General features: G+C 41.2%; 2 protein-coding genes across 4 annotated transcripts in view; both read left to right on the forward strand.

The window, feature by feature from the left end:
- The window catches only part of LOC137438121 (breast cancer metastasis-suppressor 1-like protein), a 31,756-nt gene extending 14,501 nt beyond the window's left edge, over window positions 1-17,255 (forward strand). The window contains exons 3-9 of one of the 3 annotated variants that reach the window (XR_010986655.2): window positions 1,015-1,142; window positions 1,944-2,023; window positions 9,182-9,278; window positions 9,417-9,524; window positions 12,894-12,958; window positions 13,311-13,369; window positions 15,011-16,598. Coding sequence is in view for 2 of the 3 variants with exons in the window: in XM_068133084.2 (XP_067989185.2) it covers window positions 1,015-1,142; window positions 1,944-2,023; window positions 9,182-9,278; window positions 9,417-9,524; window positions 12,894-12,958; window positions 15,011-15,100 (568 nt within the window). In the remaining variant the exon portion in view is untranslated. Of the gene's footprint in view, window positions 1-1,014; window positions 1,143-1,943; window positions 2,024-9,181; window positions 9,279-9,416; window positions 9,525-12,893; window positions 12,959-13,310; window positions 13,370-15,010 lie in introns of all 3 variants that reach the window. The other 2 variants (XM_068133085.2, XM_068133084.2) reach the window with 2 other exon arrangements.
- Window positions 3,061-4,282, forward strand: LOC144888499 (uncharacterized). Its single transcript, XM_078766550.1, has 2 exons — window positions 3,061-4,066; window positions 4,107-4,282. The coding sequence occupies exons 1-2, from the start codon at window positions 3,440-3,442 to the stop codon at window positions 4,257-4,259; spliced, it is 780 nt and encodes a 259-aa protein (XP_078622676.1). The 5' UTR covers window positions 3,061-3,439; the 3' UTR covers window positions 4,260-4,282.
- Window positions 17,256-18,640: the final 1,385 nt, after the last annotated feature.

Consider the following 18,640-nt stretch of genomic DNA (forward strand, 5'->3'; position numbering starts at 1 on the left):
AGTATGATAAAAGGTAACTCCTAATAAGGCCGAAGTTTTGGTGGGCCACCTAGGCCCCAAGTGGGGCACAGGAGTGGGGTCCTGACGGAGAGGGTGGAAAGTGGAAAGGACTATAGGACGAAACCCACTGAAGCTCCTGCATTTTGAGCAATTTTTAAGGTATAAAAGAACTTTTATAAGGTCTTAATTTGGCTTTAAAATTTTCCTGATTTTGCACATTTGACTAAATTGAGGTAAATAAATCACATTGTTTCATTAACAAATGTGAAAAAAAAATTCTGACTTGATATGGTCAGTAGATGACCGTGATGATATCATTGATTGAGGTAAACCAGTTCGGGAAGTATTGATACAATCTGGAGTTACCAAATCGGGAAGGAATCGGGAAGTTCGGGAAGTATTGATACAATCTGGAGTTACCAGATCCAGATTACCAAATATTATTTGTGGAAGTCGTCTTTGCGTGTATTATTTTACCGGATTACACAGGTGAACCAGAACATCTCTCGGTAGAGCATATACCTCTGCCAGGCTGAACCGTTTACGTTTTGTATGCACTGAGGTCAATTTGATGAACGTGGTTGGTATATCTGGTTACTCCTGATCTTTACTTTGAATCACATGCACTGTGTTGCTTTTCAAATTATTGTGCATCAACAACCTTTTAAGTTTTTATCCAGGCAACAGTAAGTATTATGATTCTACTTTATTTATGATTCAGGCTCAACTTTAATTTTGGTTTAAAGAATGAATGATCGTTTTAAGGCCATTTTCCCTGCTAGAGCGGGCCTCGGAAGGATGACAGGCTGAGTCAACCCCCCTGGCGTTAATTCAGCGATCGACCGGGATTCGAACCCAGGATCCTAGGATCCCAAGCCGGCACCCTAACCGCTAAGCCAACACCAGGCTTAAAGAAAAAATAAATTTTAGTTGCAGCTTTAACAAAGCATTCATTCTGTAAATGTTTGTAACAGTGCATTTATACAATACATATATTTTCTACCCCCTTTGCAGGTTATACAAGGAGCGGCTGCACCAAGTTCATGACAAGCTGGAGGAAGTGTTGTGTGAGGCAGCTCCGGAGTACACCGAGCCATTGGCCGGGCTACAACATGACCTTCAAATTCGCTCGGAAGTGGCAGGTGACTGCAGCATGCCAACCCTGAAGGGGAGGGGGGACCAGCAGGAGTCGGAGAGATAAGGGATCGAAAAGTCAGAGAATGTGGTCATTGTAATCAAGATTTTGTATATTGAGGAACTTTTCCATTTAATCAATGAATTTAAAAATAATTCTTCCTGTCGCAATATTTGCTCAGTTATACGACGAGCATTTCCTTCTTAACTTTCAGTAGCTTTTATAAAGGACTCTTGTCAACACATGCTTTTATGCCTCCACAGCCGAAGGCATTGTGTTTTCCGATTGTGTGTTCCGTCCGTGCGTGCGTAGAAGATTTCCCTAACCGCGATAACTTGTGAACTGCTGAAGGGATTTTGACCAAACTTGGTGCAAGTATATACCATGATGCAAAGATGAATTTATTTGATGTTGGGGGGTCAACATATCAAAGGTCTGAGGTCAGGTGACCTTCAATTGAAAATCTTTGTTACCACAATAACTTGTGAATCAGAAGGGATTTCAACCAAACTTGGTGTAAGTATGGACTGGGATATAAAAAATTTGGGGTCAACAAGTCAAAGGTCATGTGCCCTTTGAAAATATTTTTGCAGTTTATAACTCAAGTTGGAAGCATCTGACGTTATCTCTCTTTTCTCTCTCTCCCTCTCCCATTCTCTCATGTGGCCTTATTGAGTGGAAATGTAACAGTGGGTTGACATCTAACTTTGGCGAAGGCCTATGCATCGACGCATTCGCTTCAAATTCTATTTTCCATTTTGTATTAGAGATGATATACAAAAGCCTCCCATCCTTTATTCTATTGCAGATTTGGACAAAGAATTCAGGCTAAAAATTATCGAACACAGACACGAGTGTGAAAAGGAATCGGCTTGGCATGCGTTTCAGGTAATAATGTCACGTTTAGTTTGTACTTTATGATTAACCTTCCTTTAGCCAAACAATGGATTGGCTCATTTGGTGCTCCCATCTGAAACCCTGTGTTGCTGAAGCTCATGATCCTGTGTTGGCATTCCATACACTATGTTGATTTATCCATTGTTTCTTGATTCCTTGGTCTTGTATGTCATATACAATGGGGTACAAATGTCTGAGTCCACTACAATCAATGCCAAGCTTTCTCATACAACAGTTTCAAACAGCAGTTTTTCATAGTATTGAATATTCTGCAGTACCCACTGCATGGGAGATCTTGTTCAAAATGTGCACCACGTTCTTTTGACGCATCCCTTTATTTGGGCAGTGTATAGGCAACAGACCGCTGCCACGATTGCTCCAGAAAATAGAATAACCTGGGTTACGCAAATGAAGCAAAACATGCGTACTGCTTATTATACGTATTATTTATTATTATATTTATTAAATTCTTATATGTATTAATTGCATTAAATTATGTATGTATTAAATTATATATGCTTGTTATATGTATTAAATAGATCGTGATTAAAACGCCTGGATAATCCAATTGCTTTGGCCCATAGGCTGACACCTGAAGCCTAAGCCTGAAGCCTGGGGCTTATGTGTATTGTCGCCTTCACATGGCCCATGATGCTTATCGGCTCCAACCTCTTCAATATTTGATGAACCTTTTAACAGTCGCTTAGCTTGTTTTAAACCGAACGGAAAACTTGTAGGGAGGGCATGGCGATTGTGAATATGACACTTCCGAAGATGTCTTGCGCTTACCAAAATGACACGTTTGATTATTTTTTTTCAGTTTACAATTGTGAGTGACGTCAGGCCAGCTGTCCAACCAATTTATATAGAGCAGATATTCATACAAACACTTGCTCCATTATATATATATATATTTATTATTATTTTCTCATTTTTTATACCGCAGTTATTATTTGCAGTCTTAACAGAGTAAATGATGGGTCAATACATTTGTGAGAAAGGTAAGATTTATATTAGAAGTCTGATTATGCTCTGGAGTGCATTCCAAAACTGTTGGGAAAACATTGACTAAAACGTCATCCATAAACTAACTGAGCCAATGCCGAATAGAGTTGAGGCAGCTCTCAAGGCAAAAGGAGGTCAACTGATTACACTGGATACCAAAAAACAACTTCCCGTCTGCTCCTGAGGTAAATGTAAGTGTGCTTTATTAATTTGAGCATGCCGATTCCAAATTTGAAGTCAGAATTGACTCCGCACGTAAATTCTCGGTCGAGTTTTTGACATCCGCTGGCTGTCATCTTCCTGCACATCAGTGACTGCTTTATGGGAAAATTACCATGCAATTGTTAAGTTCTATAGAAACTGTTGAACGGACAGTTCACATTTTTCACAGGACAAAGCAAAATGTGCTGGACTACTGAGCAAGATGATGAACGTTTCCGCTTTCAGTTCTTCCAAGCTTTAGTTGACAACATGGGAAGAAGATTTGATTACAAAGGGGTCATGGAAGAGGCAGCCATGCTAAACCCTTCATTGTGGCCAGCAAAAGAAGATGCAAAAACAGCAGAAGAGCATGCAAAAGCAGCAGAAGAGGATGCAAAGCCAGCAGAAGAGGATGCAAAGCCAGCAGAAGAGGATGTAAAGCCAGCAGAAGAGGATGCAAAGCCAGCAGAAGATGCAAAGCCAGCAGAAGATGCAAAGCCAGCGGAAGAGGATGCAAAGCCACCGGAAGAGGATGCAAAGCCAGCAGAAGAGGATGCAAAGCCAGCAGAAGAGGATGCAAAGCCAGCAGAAGAGGATGAAAAAACGGCAGAAGAGGATGCAAAGCCAGCAGAAGAGGATGCAAAGCCAGCAGAAGAGGATGCAAAGCCAGCAGAAGAGGATGCAAAGCCAGCAGAAGAGGATGCAAAGCCAGCAGAAGAGGATGCAAAGCCAGCAGAAGAGGATGCAAAGCCAGCAGAAGAGGATGCAAAGCCAGCAGAAGAGGATGAAAAAACGGCAGAAGAGGATGAAAAAACGGCAAAAGAGGATTAAAAAAAAAAGGGAGAAGAGGATAAAAAAAACTGCAGAAGAGGATGCAAAAACTGCAGAAGAGGATGAAAAAACTGCAGAAGAGGATGAAAAAACTGCAGAAGAGGATGAAAAAACTGCAGAAGAGGATGAAAAAACTGCAGAAGAGGATGAAAAAACTGCAGAAGAGGATGAAAAAAACGGCATGAGATGAAAAAAAACGGCATGAGGATGAAAAAAACGGCATAAGAGGATGAAAAAAACGGCATGAGGATGAAAAAAAACGGCATGAGGATGAAAAAAAACGGCATAAGAGGATGAAAAAAACGGCATAAGAGGATGAAAAAAAACTGCAGAGGATGAAAAAAACTGCAGAGGATGAAAAAAACTGCAGAGGATGAAAAAAACTGCAGAGGATGAAAAAAACGGCATAAGAGGATGAAAAAAACGGCATAAGAGGATGAAAAAAACTGCATAAGAGGATGAAAAAAACTGCATAAGAGGATGAAAAAAACTGCATAAGAGGATGAAAAAAACTGCATAAGAGGATGAAAAAAACTGCAGAGGATGAAAAAAACGGCATAAGAGGATGAAAAAAACGGCATAAGAGGATGAAAAAAACTGCATAAGAGGATGAAAAAAACGGCATAAGAGGATGAAAAAAACGGCATAAGAGGATGAAAAAAACGGCATAAGATGAAAAAAACGGCATAAGAGGATGAAAAAAACGGCATAAGAGGATGAAAAACGACAGAAGAGGATGAAAAAAACGGCAGAAGAGGATGAAAAAAAACGGCAAAAGAGGATGAAAAAAAACTGCAATGAGGATGAAAAAAACTGCAAATGAGGATGAAAAAATCTGCAAATGATGATGAAAAAATCTGCTGCCACCGTGAAAAAAAACGGCATAAGAGGATGAAAAAAACGGCATAAGAGGATGAAAAAAACGGCATAAGAGGATGAAAAACGACAGAAGAGGATGAAAAACGACAGAAGAGGATGAAAAAAACGGCAGAAGAGGATGAAAAAAACGGCAGAAGAGGATGAAAAAAAACGGCAAAAGAGGATGAAAAAAAAACGGCAAAAGAGGATGAAAAAAAACTGCAGAAGAGGATGAAAAAAACTGCAAATGAGGATGAAAAAATCTGCAAATGATGATGAAAAAATCTGCTGCCACCGTGAAAAAAACGGCATAAGAGGATGAAAAAAAACGGCATAAGAGGATGAAAAAAACGGCTTAAGAGGATGAAAAAAACGGCATAAGAGGATGAAAAAAACGGCATAAGAGGATGAAAAAAACGGCATAAGAGGATGAAAAAAACGGCATAAGAGGATGAAAAAAACGGCATAAGAGGATGAAAAAAACGGCATAAGAGGATGAAAAAAACGGCATAAGAGGATGAGAAAAACGGCATAAGAGGATGAAAAAAAACGGCATAAGAGGATGAAAAAAACGGCATAAGAGGATGAAAAAAACGGCATAAGAGGATGAAAAGAACGGCATAAGAGGATGAAAAGAACGGCATAAGAGGATGAAAAGAACGGCATAAGAGGATGAAAAGAACGGCATAAGAGGATGAAAAGAACGGCATAAGAGGATGAAAAGAACGGCATAAGAGGATGAAAAGAACGGCATAAGAGGATGAAAAGAACGGCAGAAGAGGATGAAAAATACGGCAGAAGAGGATGAAAAATACGGCAGAAGAGGATGAAAAAAACGAAAGAAGAGGATGAAAAAAAACGGCAGAAGAGGATGAAAAAACTGCAGAAGAGGATGAAAAAACTGCAGAAGAGGATGAAAAAACTGCAGATGGTGCAATTACAGCCCTTGGACGCACTGCTTGAATAACTGCTTGCCCAATACCAGCAACCTTTATGGACGTATCCTTCCCAATGAACAGAAACAGATGCTGCAGCAAGAATCGCAAACTTGCTGGGACATAATCCAATGCAGGCGCAAGTTTCAGTTCTGCACGAGTTGAATATGTATCCCCAAGTGGCGCAACTGTTGTTTTTATGTCACTTTTGATGAGTTTTGCTGCAGTTTGTAGAATTGCTCGTTTCTGTGCTTCCTCGTCATCTTCCCGAGGTGAATTGTAGTAGTCACGAAGAATCTGACGGGTTTTTCCCCGAAAGGTCACAATGTTTTTCACACCCTTGCCCTCAGCCACAAATAGAGTCACCATATCGTTCTAAAAGCTTTTCCTTGAGGTACTGATTTCCATATGCCACGGATTTGCAATCAGTCAAGTATTCTCCCATTTTAGCAACAAGGTCTGATATCGTTAGCTGCTCTTCATCGTTTTCATTGAGGAATGTGCAGACCTTTTCAAATGCCTTTTCCTGATCACAGTCCTTTGGTCTTCCAATTTTTCGTCTTGTTGCAGAATCAACTGACCTGAACTGTTTCGGAATTTCCTGCATTGTGCGAAAATTAACGTTACATGACTGGTGGTAAACACAGTCTGCTGCATGAAGATCGCCCCAAAAATATTCGATGCGGCTTTGAACAGCAATGGCCCATTCGTCCATCCGTGTTTTACAATGAACCAATATCGTTTTAACAAATGCGTCTGTCTTCACATAGCTAAAACTGTCCGTTTCTGCATGACTTCGTTTTGGGTCTATCTTCTTGACTTCGGTTCCACAGAAAAAGCAATCTGTTTTGCTGTCATACGGCCCCAAGGAAACACGAGCACTTCTTTTTACTGATTGAGCAGAATCTGTCCGATCTTTCTTGCTTAAAGCAATGTCCTTTTTGTTTATGTGGTTGATCCGGCATGTTTTGTGCATACTAGTTCCAGCTTAGACTCTGATGTCGACACCTCTTTCGACGCTAGCATGGTTGATACCTTTAGCTCCTTTCTCACGAACCACCACTGTCTCCTCACAATCCAATTCCCTTTGGCATAAGGGGCAGGTTTCTTTGCTTGAGCTCATTTTCTATCCTGGAAAATATTAAAATTAGGAAACATGTCATCGGTTGAAATGCATATTTACTCACCACTAAATGCTTAATTGGCTATATTTCACATAAATGATTAGCAATTGCCTCCAAACTCTGTAATGTGACAGCTAACATCATAATTAAACATCATACAAAAAGGTAACTTCATAGGTTTAGTGGTTTTTGCCATTTAGGCTTCCTTAGATTCAACATTAAAATGCTGGTACGCAACAATCAAAACCTTTTTTTTTTTTTTACATTTTAAAAATCTTTTTACAACAAGTTCAATTAGATTATAACGTAATTACCCCAAACATCATTACTAAGTGGTGGTGGTGGTGGTCTTAATCTGGTATGTTCCATCTTAATAGTGTCGAGTGAAAACGGGGGCAGATTTGGGCCATTTTTTAATGTCAGAAATTTTTACTTTCCCGTGCTCCATTTCTGTCCAACTTTTAATATGTTGTTCACGATGCCTTAAAGTACAAGAAATATCCATAAAACGCTTTTTTGCAATTTTTTGGGGGTAGGGGTATTTTGGCGCTATATTGACTATACTATAGTGCGGAAATTTTAATAAATGGGCAGGCGGTGAATGCGCTGCTGAGCTGAGCGCCTTCGCAGTGGTGGGCTCATAGACTAGGACAGGATGGTGAGTATGGACCCACGGGGGGGGGGGGGGGGGGGGGGGGGGGGCACAGTTGAACGTAGGGGCACAGGCACATTAGCTAGAAAAAATTGTGTAGCATTAGCCTGAGAAGGATGGGCTCGGGTAGAATCCTGTAGTGCATTAGAGACACTGGCCAAGTAGTGGGGACGTAGCGAGCTTAGCGATGTAGTGTTAAAGAGGACCGTACTTCGTATAAGGGAAGACAGAGAGCACGAGCTAGTTAGGGGAAGTTGGTTCGTTAGATGGCACCAGAACGAGTGTGTGCAGAATAAATGCGGGACAACGGTCCAGTATGAATGAATAACAGTGTATGGTGCGATTGAATAAATGGGGGGAGTGGATACCACCCAAGGAAACCCGGGGTTAATTAACAGTTGGGATAGAGATTTCGGCAAATTTGTGTATTGATGTTCTGCGGTTGGTGCTGACAGAGGAAAATAATATGGAAATAGTTTCCCAAAATTTTTTTTTAATAAAAATAAAATACAGACGAAAATGTTGTGCAGACGATAAATTGACCGGCTGGGAGTGTGGTGAGTATCAATGAAAAAGGCACCTCGGGCTGGGGTCCAGTCGACCAGAGTAGGCTGTGGGTTCAGAGGGGCCAGTAGCGTTTCACGGCCCGGAGCGCCGGTGGGGTATCGGAGGGGGGGGGGGGGGAGGGGGGGAGGGTGAGTTTGTGACACGCGCTTAAGGTTTTTCATACATTTTCATTGAGATTTTATTTCAGTTCACACTTATATAAATTACACTTTTCAAATACTACATATCGATTGAGGTTTTTTTTATGGATGTTTACGGGTTTTTACACAACTTTTTGTTGAGATTTTTATTTCACAGTTTAATATTTATAGAAATTATAATTTTTAAATGCTAGATATCGATTGAGGTTTTGCTTCGTTTGTTTTTGAGGACGCGTTTACTGTATTTTAACGTAAATTTTCATTTACGGATGCTTTTTCTTTTTAATTTACGAACATTATTGTCATGTTTATTTCACAGTTTACAGTTATAGAAATTACAATTTTAAATTGCTCGATATTGATTGAGGTTTTTTGGAGGGTTTTATACGAATGTGTTTACGGATTTGTACGTAAATTTTCATTTACGGACGCTTTCCGGCGGTTCTGTGATTTTTCCCCGGTGTACTGGCTTTGATGTCCGTCGGCCCGCCAAACTTCAGCTTTCTACGACACCCGGAATGGACCAAACATTAATATCAGTCAGTCAGTGGTTAGAAAGAGCATTATATATTAGTTGAGGCCATTTGGTCCATCTTGGCCTTGTTGCATCCTGAATCCAATATTCCAATTTAATGTACTATGCTTGCAAAATATGTAAAATGTATCAAATCAAGTGGGATAACTGCATTTGGAAGCAAAAATGAAGTCTGCTCAAACCATCATAAGTGGCCATTTTTAGTTTCATCATCACTGTGCATTGTATAAGTATTTATTCAATGTTGTTGCTGAACAAAAAAAAATGGTTATTTAACCTTTTGAATTAAATCCTCGCCCAGGCCGAGAAGCTTCTGCTGTTGGATTCTCTGCAAGAAGAGTTACAGTCCCGCATCCGGAAGGCAGAGGATGAAAGAAAGGTTCTCTCTTCGAGCTCAGGTGCCTCGTCCTGCTGAGCCAGCTTTGCAGCAGCTAAACCTTTGTTATACGTTTCTATCCTTTTGAACCATACATTGTAAATATCTTCTGATTTGTGGGTAACAGAGATGTGTGACGGGGTCTTTTACCTTCCATTAGGTAAGCGTGAAATAACGAAGCAATGCAATGGAAGCCGTTTTAAACGAAGTAAAAGAAAATGCCAGCCAATGAGTTTTGAGAAGAAAAAACGACCAGTGACCATCACCGATATCCTTTATTGTGCACCTTGCTGCTGTTTTTGTGATTGTTGTGTGTGTTACTGGCTTTGTAGCTGTACAGCATGTTCATATTGCTGTTGCTGCTCTCTGCAGCTAGTAGACCAACCCCAAACAAATTGTCTTTTTATTTCTTTCTTTTCATTTACTATGGTTACTTTGGCTATTATACTCTTATAATTTCTGCATTCCTTTATTCAACGAGCAAAGGGCAATGCCAAATCCCTCCTCTCATCCCTCATCCAACCCACCCCTCACTCGGGACTCCCAACCCACCCGCTCCTCCTCCCTCCCACTCCTCCCACAACCTTATCCCCTTCTCTCCTCCCACCCCACCCTTTACCATCACTCCTCCCACCCCCCTCTCCCTCCAGACTACCACCCATTTCCCTCCCACCCCTCCTCCTGGACTCCCACCCACCCCTTCCCTCCTCCTCACCACTTCCCCTGACTCCTCCCACCCCTTACCCTGCCTCCCTCCAGACTCGCACCCCTTCCCCATGACAGGTGGTGGTTCGTGTGTTTATAAGTTACCAGCGAGGTACCCGTGCTAAGCATGGGGGGATCCCCGATGCAAAAGGACAATGCGGAAACGGCGAATGCCAAACCATACAACAACAACAGGCATTTTAAGGCCATTTTCCCTGCAAGAGCGGGGGTTAGCCTTGCGGTCCCCATGACAATGTTCTCCATTTTGCCCTATGAATGCCAAACCATGAACCAATAAATTCCACATTCTTGTGCCACCTTCAATCGAACATCAGGCATGGACAGCTGGTTCTTGAACGACTTGGGCAAAAAACGACCAATGCCAAACCATGAACCAATAAATGAGTGTAATGTTTCTATATGCGGTAAATGGCAAACTGCAATTGCTGAATCCGCGAAGGCCATGGATGGAAACCCTCACATCATTTCAACTCGATCTCTCTATAGTTTCATTCCAAACAGCATCATTCCAATCACAAATTCACACTGGTACAACTGTACCATTAATATAATAAACTACAATCTTATAAATGCTTGTGAGGTAAACTAATACGAATGCCATTCAAACGTGATAACCAATACAGACTAATGTGCCGGCGAGTAAAGGGCGGATAGGTAACTCCTCATACAGATGGAAACTCAAAATAATATATATATGGAGAAATTTATGAAACGTCTCGCCACCTTAGAATGGAGAAAAAGCGGCGTCGTTCAGGTGGAAAATCAAAATCACAATTGTATTGAAATGCTACCAAATCAGCGAATGTTTCCACATGCAGTAAATGGCGAAACGGCAAATGCCAAACCCATGCTGCTTGTGTTTACACTCGGATGAGGAGCAGTTTTGTATGGGAGGAGATTTTTAAAAATCACTTTTATTGAGAAATGTATGATACCTCCCACCTACCTTAGGACACCCGCTGGGATTCCAAAAGGTTCCACAGGAAGTTTGGCAGGGTTCACTCCAAAACTGAGGGAGTGTTTTGGAGACTGATGAACCGACAGACAGACACTCCTGCTTTATAATATACATGAATTGTGAGAAAATTCGTTTAAACCCCTGGTAAGGTGAATCGTGGTTAAAAAAAAAAGAAAAGAAGTGATCTTGTAAAGTGATTCATCTTGGAAGCTTGGAAGAGTAGCGTCACAAACGTCTGATTCGCTTCATATAGACGATAACATCGCTCTAAGCTCCTAATGAAATTGAATAACGTCCTGAATTAAAGCAGATCACACAAAAAGGCATTACAAATATTTAAGCAAAAAGACAAGTACAGCAAATGGAAAGGTAAGAGAATGGTGAAGTAGAGGTGTGTTTCATTACAAAGCAGCTTGTAGAGCGCTCGCCAAATGGCTTAAGCACTCGAGGAAGCACTCCAACGAAATGGTTGATAACAAATGGCTGGCTTGGCAGGCGATTAGCGAAGTATACAGTGAAAATCAGGCATTCGATGAGGAGCGCTTTATTGTACAGAAACTGTTGTGACCTGTTAAAAAAAAAAAAAGTACCACTGTCGACTGTATCCCCATGGCTTGCAAACGAACAACCAAGCATATTGTAGAGTCCTCACCAAGTGGCTTAATCACTCAAGCAAGCACTCCAACAAAATGGTTGATAACAAATGGCTGGCTTGGCAGGCGATTAGCGAAGTATACAGTGAAAATCAGGCATTCGATGAGGAGCGCTTTGTCATCATTATTTTCCACTCAATTAATCTACACTTTTGGCAGATTCCTTAATCATTTCTTCCACTCAATATAATTCTCTTAACAGTATTCTCAAATATAATTATCGAAAGTTAAGTATAAATCTTTGGCAATTTGTAAATAATGGAGGGAAACACAGCCTTGCTTGCTTAAAATAGATATGCTGAGGTATAAGAATCACTGATTTCTTTAAATTTTCAGATTTCACTCCAGCTTTTGACACTTAATTAGGCCACATGCTCCGAACTTCATATACAGACAGATTTTGATTATATACTTTAGTCTGTGAGAGTACATTAAGGTGGCAAGGCAAGGCATTTTTGAGCAGGCCGAAACAAATGGCAGATTAAGATCCCTGTGTGGGAGAGTGGGCTGGCCGAGGATAAGCCTTTTTTTTTTTTTTTAAATGGTTATCTTCGAAAGGGGTGTTTAAATTTACCTAAACAACCAGTTTTCAATCATGCATTCCCGCGGAGTTCCCTTAGTATGGATGCAAAGTTTCGGGCCACTATGTTTCATGGTTTTGGAGTTATGGAGACACACACACACACATATACACACCCACTGACATTATTTATACATGAATGCTTTTTATTTATTTAAAATTGAGACATATATTGTCAACAGGTGGTTATTAAATGACCCAAAAATATTTCAAACCTCAATATTTTGATAAACTTATATGTTTTTACGCTAACTCGTCCTTTCTCCTTTTATTCCATTAGGTAATAAGTACAGCTTGATGCAGATTTTGATGAATGGCATACACTGTTTGATTCCCTGCCCTTCCTGTGCAGTACCAGTGTGATCGTTTATAGTCAGAACTAATGATTCGATCCCCCTCCTCATACATTGTGATCCCGACCTGTTTGTCTGACAATAATTCAAAATTCCATTCGTCCTCTTGTGTTTTAGACAAATCTCAAGATTTCACATTACATTGTAACACTGTTTAAGAAATAAGAAATATATGTATATATGCCCACCTCTAATAACCAAGCGCACCTCTATATATATATATATATATATATATATATATATATATATATATATATATATATATATATATATATAATGAAATGACTACTTTGTACAACTCTTAACAGTTACTTTTTTTCTAAGGACAGATCTTTGCTGAACACTGTTCTCCTTGACATCACTGCACGTCCATATATTGTTTACATGCTGAAAGATATGGATATTTTGGAGGACTGGGCAAAAATAAAGAAGGTGAGCTTGAGGTATAATCTCGTGTTATAAGTGCGGCCGTCCGATGACGCGTTCTGCTGTCTTTTACACGATTTGCTTCCCTCCACAGTACATACACTTCAATGAGAAATTTAACAAAGTATGCAATCTCATCGACATAAATGATGTGCATTTCTAAATGGACACCAAATGATGCCCATAAATTGGTTTTGTGAAGGTGTTTGCATCTCAAAAGACAAGTTAACATGCAATTGGTACATTATGTAAGGAAGTCTGTTATTCCCCCTTCACAATTGGATTGTAAAGTTGTCTTTTTTATTATTATTACAAAGACACATCCACCAATATATCTACTTTATGATTATATTGCCAGAAGGCGTAGAGACAGACCAAGTTGCCACTCCGACGCAAGCTGCTGCTGAATCAAGGCAGGTATTTGGGATTTGCCAGTTTATGGTATTAATACACAAATGGCCAACTGTTTTATTTTTTTCTGGAAGGTACAATAGGATCATGTATGTCAAATATCCTGACACATTGGGAAAGTCACAAACAAAGATAATCGGCAAACCCTGAGGTAGAGCCTAGCAGAGTGTCTGGAGGCAGTTTGGTTCCAGTCAGGGCAGGAGGTGACTGCTCGTTCGACACATTGACCTAGGAAAGAACAAAGGACGAAGCTTATTCGGCGAGGTGCGTCTCAGTAGTCCTCTCTCTCCATGCTCAGCGCATCCAGCAGCACCGAGGCAAACACAAAACTCCTCTGTTAGGACTTCAGGGAGCAATTCCATCTGCGTAGGTCGGCGTTCTCCAGCTCCTTTTTTAATCTGCCGATCTTTAGCACTTTTTATCCTCTCCAATCTCAGATAACTGCTCCGTGCGCAGTTATCGCATCAAACTAATTTCCGAACGATCAAAACGAAAACGACCGATCAACGAACTAATTTCACATGTCATAACGTTTTTTTCCACCTCCAGCAGTGATGCGAATTGCCAGCTTAGCAGCCTCACCACCGTGTATGACTTTAAAAGAAACATTTAACAAAGAAAAAAAACAGAGGAATGAAGGATCACAACTAAAATCTGTCTCGACATTCTTCAACATGTTGTGATCTTTGTACACAAATACCATACTCTTTTGTTTTGATGATGAACATTTAATAATGAAATAACTATTCCACATTGCTCCCTTTAACCCAGATCACATCCCCACAACACACACACACTCTCTCTCTGACAATAAAGTTCCAGGACTGATACTTTTCCTCGTCAGTTGGCAGCACTGGCTAGGGTTTCATAATTGGGTGTGCATCGTAATCTTCCTGTCATGACCGTGTTAGCCATTGTGTTTTGCAGCTGTACTGGGGGTTTTGTTGAAATTGTGTGTTGCAATCATGTTCTGAAGAGAAACAACGAATTTATGGAACAGAATCATTTGGTAAAATTAAATGAAAGTGGCACTTTTTATTTTATTTAAGTGGCATTGAACGAAAGTGACTTTTTCGACAAGTTGAAACTAGTGCACAGGGGAGAAGCAATGTCAAGATCACGTGTGTTTGAGTGGCTTAGCGGTTTGTGGAAGGGAGAATGGACGTGAATGATGATGCATGTCGGGATGCTCATCGATTGCAAAAACAGACAAAAATGTCGAAAGGGTGAGAATGTTGGTCTGATTAAACTGACGTTGGAAACTCCAATGAAATTGACTCAATTTGCATCAATAGAAGAGACCAGAGAGCCATGATCAATGAGCTAAATGGCCTTTCAGACAACTACTTCCAAGGGTCCTTTGAAGCATCGTAGCAACTTTGGCAAGTGTGGAAAGACTCCCAGGGAGATTACTTTAAAAGCAACCACTAAACACAATTGGTTTGTTTGCAACAAAATTTTCTATTTAATCCTGGAACTTTATTGTCGGACCTCATGCATATATTTTTTCTTTTATTTTTCACCACGTACACTGTGTTGGCTGGAGGTTCAACATGGAAGCATGATTCAGTTCTAGCAGTATGGTGACATTACCTTTTCTTGAAAGTTGAATGTTTTGTCTTTTTTTTCACTTTCCTCTTGTTTCAGAGTTACAGCAATGACATCAAACATTGGAGAGGCCTTGGTCAAGAAATACTGTGCAATAAACAAAAAGAAAGGGCCACAGAACTACCATAGTGATCTACCTCAGCGTGCCACCCTTTGATATTTTGGGTGACCTGATGGCATGTGATGAATCAACAGCCTTTTCGCTAAAATATTTCTCAAAGTTGGAGAACGCTTCCTGTACTTTCTTGCTGTGAGAATAGCTGCAAGTGCCAAATTATGAATGGTTATAAGAACAGAAAAAGTGACCAAATGTTAAAATCTGTATGGAAATAGTTGTTCAAGCAAATTATCGGATTATGAACATGCTCATCAAAGTCGATTGGTATATTTCACATTTGTAAGTTGCACATCAATGTCAGTGAAAAATGTTCAGCTTCACTGCATTAGGGGTGTTTCATTTGCGCTTAAAGCAGAAACGCTTAAAGACTGAGTTGACATTATTTTACCAAAATATACTACAGGCATAATTGTAATTTATTTAAATATGTTTCCCCTTTTATTGTTTAGTAGCAAAAGTACCCGGCGTTGCCAGGTAACAATGAGTCGTTTCCTGACGGGAATATGATGTACGCAAGCTGGGTCCATCATCTAGACTAGAGGGAATTTTAAAAACGGATCACAGGTACAGTGGACTCTGATGCAGTGGAGTGACACCCTATCCCATGGAAGTATGAATTAAGTTAAATATTATTTTGTAATTTGTAAGTATTTTCCCGGTTTTCCAACTGGGAGAATTTGTTAGCTGTGACTTAGGGGCGTGCTATGATGACCACGACAGCACTTGGATTCTGGCTCCACATCGAGTGGCCCGAATAAACCTCGAGGATTCCGAATAATCCTCTTCCTCAGTATAACAAGGGCTCAAAAGGCATCCTCACGCTCTTCCCAATACGCAGTAAGTATTCGCCCGACACACCGTCCATATGAGTCCTGCTCTACTGGCAAAAGTTGCAGCTCCAACGTGGCTTGCAATCGTACGAGTATCGCTTTGCGCCGCCTCGCTCCGCAGCACACACACAACTGGTCATCGCACGCTTCGTGCACCGACCAAGCCGTCGTGAGAAGAAACGCACCTGATCCTTCGACGTTCGTTCTGCACTATGCATGCAGCAACTATAAACGTCGATAGAACAACGCGCATCCACCCAGACACGCCGTGCGACAGAGCGTGACACCTGGTTCCGCCAACCTGGTGCCGACACCAGCATGTCCTGGCCTGGTGCAGACAGTGCACCTGGTTCCGCCGACCCGGAAACGCCGAGAGAGACACTCCGAGAGACGCTATGAGCACAGGACCTCGCGATGTACTTATCAGAAATCGCTGCGATGTTGGAATCGCACCTCGTTCGTTCCCGGCACAGCGGGAGCACGAAACAAAGTGTCATGAAACAAAGGCTCACGAAACAAAGGCTCCCTCAGCAGCGGCGGTGATTTATTTGCACGATTGGGGTTGGTGGGGAGGGAGAGACTGGACAATTTGGGGGGGAAAAAATTCCCCGAGATACTGAACGAAAAAACACGCGCGCGCACAACCGCACATGTGCACATACACACACACACACACACACACACACACACAAATAAATTTTAGGGGTACTGGTGCTGGTCTTTTTATAATTCAGCTGCGGTGTGCTACATGACAAAAAACAAGAAATTGAACAAAGAGAACCTTACTTGCGTCAACGCTGATTTGGTGAAAAAGTGATATCCATCCATGTTGATAATGTTGTTATGCACACAAAACTGGTCAGAACTGTTATCTAACTGATCAATTCTAGCACAATGACACCAATCCGTCCTTCTGTGATCCAAACGATGCCACTTGACCAGAAGCAGGCCTGCATCGCAACTCGATTTCCAACAATAAACAAAGGTTTCTCGCCGTGAACATCACCTATTTATTTCCTTTGTGGTCATTTTAATTGGGGTAACTTTATGGCTTTTTAATTCGGAAAATCTACATAGGGAGAAAAATAATTGTTTGGCCGTCCAAGTCTGCTTTGTACTCTTTCCTTTTCCTTTCTCTTCTGTTCCTCTTCTTGTTTTTCTTACGCATGCTAAACATCATGAAAACACATTTTTTATTTTTTAAATGTCAAATTTATTAACCAGTGTTCTACATCTTCTTATAATAAAGGCTAGTTAAAAATTTGATGACAAAAGCTCAAATGGTAAAGTAGAAAGTATCTCAAAATGCAAAATAAATAAATAAACACGGAAGCGATTTTGAAAGCCCGGGCGTCTCGCTCTGTGTAGCAGACTGGCCGTAAACAAGGCCCATTTGTACTTACTGTGAAGGAAGAAGGCTAAAATATTGGGGGGGGGGGGGGGGGGTGCTAAAATTATTGGCGGGGGGGGGGTGCTAAAAATTATTGGTGGGGGGGGTGCTAAAATTATTGGCGGGGGGGTGGGGTGGGGGGGGGAGGAATATTACCATTAGCGTCCCTCACACCATAAATATTGGGGGAGGGGGGGATAAATCCCCCTGGGATCGCCGCCCATGTCCCTCAGCCCGGCATTCGATAGTACGAATGAAACCATTTTCTTAACCGAACCAACAACGTCGCGTAGGCAACCATCACGCGTCCATTTCGGCGATCGACACAGTTTACGGGACTGCGGTAAACGATCCACTTTAACCCACAATCTCTGAAATCAATGTATGAGACATCAATGTATGAGGAGGGGGATCAAGTCATTAGTTCTGACTATAAACTGTCACACTGGTACTGCACAGGAAGGGCAGGGAATCAAACAGTGTATGCCATTCATCAAAATCTGCATCAAGCTGTACTTATTACCTAATGGAACAAGCATTCTGAGTATTGCGCTGCAATACATGTCCCCGACCGGCAGTCTGTCGTCCGGAAAACTGTTGGGGAAATTACCAAGGGTTATTTATCCACAGGTTCTGAATCGTTCCCAATCGCTAATTACCTCAGGACGGGCTCACCTGTGATTCGTACTCAGGACTTCGATTTATACACCTTGCAGACAGGTCAGCAGAAGCACGAGAAAATAAGTTGTTGATAAAGAACCTTTCGAGTCGCTAAATATCAGTAATTTATTATATTTTCCAGTTCACGATCAATGATCGATGTGTATATATATGTTGCTCGGCTTGGCTCCGCCCCTCCGGAAAGCACGCGCTGTGTCGCGCTGTTGACGTTCGTGAGACGAGGCTGAGGGCATGCAGTGCGGCTTGAGGAGAACTTGAGCATAAACAAGAGATATCCATCTTTTAAAATATTTTCGTTTAATTAACGATATCTGCCAAACCACGTGCCCTATCGCAAATTCCAAAAGGACATTTTAGTAGACTGACATGCGGAACAGATCTGTGAAGTTTCCCCTCGATTGGATCAAAAATGAGGGAGGGGCTCAGTTTTAAAGGTTCATGCTTAAAAACGTCATAACTCTGAAACCATGTGACGCATGACGTCATGCTCGCTGACTTTTTTGTTCGTCATGGGTATGCGATTTTGCCTGCAAAGTTTGGCCTCGATCTGTTCAGCCGTTGCAGAGAAAAAGGGGTTTTCGTGTTTTCACGAAAAACAATATGGCGGCTTAACCACGTGACCTGTGACGTCATAATTACCATTAAAATAT

This window comes from Myxine glutinosa, chromosome 12 (genome assembly GCF_964187855.1).
Source record: "Myxine glutinosa chromosome 12, kmMyxGlut1.1, whole genome shotgun sequence".
Classification (NCBI taxonomy): Eukaryota; Metazoa; Chordata; class Myxini; order Myxiniformes; family Myxinidae; genus Myxine; species Myxine glutinosa.

What these genes read in the sequence shown, in the direction of transcription:
- LOC144888499 (XM_078766550.1), top strand. Translation starts at nt 3,440, where the DNA reads ATGTGCTGGACTACTGAGCAAGATGATGAACGTTTCCGCTTTCAGTTC. An exon ending in AAAAAACGGCAAAAGAGGAT is followed by an intron (nt 4,067 to 4,106) that starts TAAAAAAAAAAG and finishes AAAACTGCAGAA; the next exon opens with GAGGATGCAAAAACTGCAGA.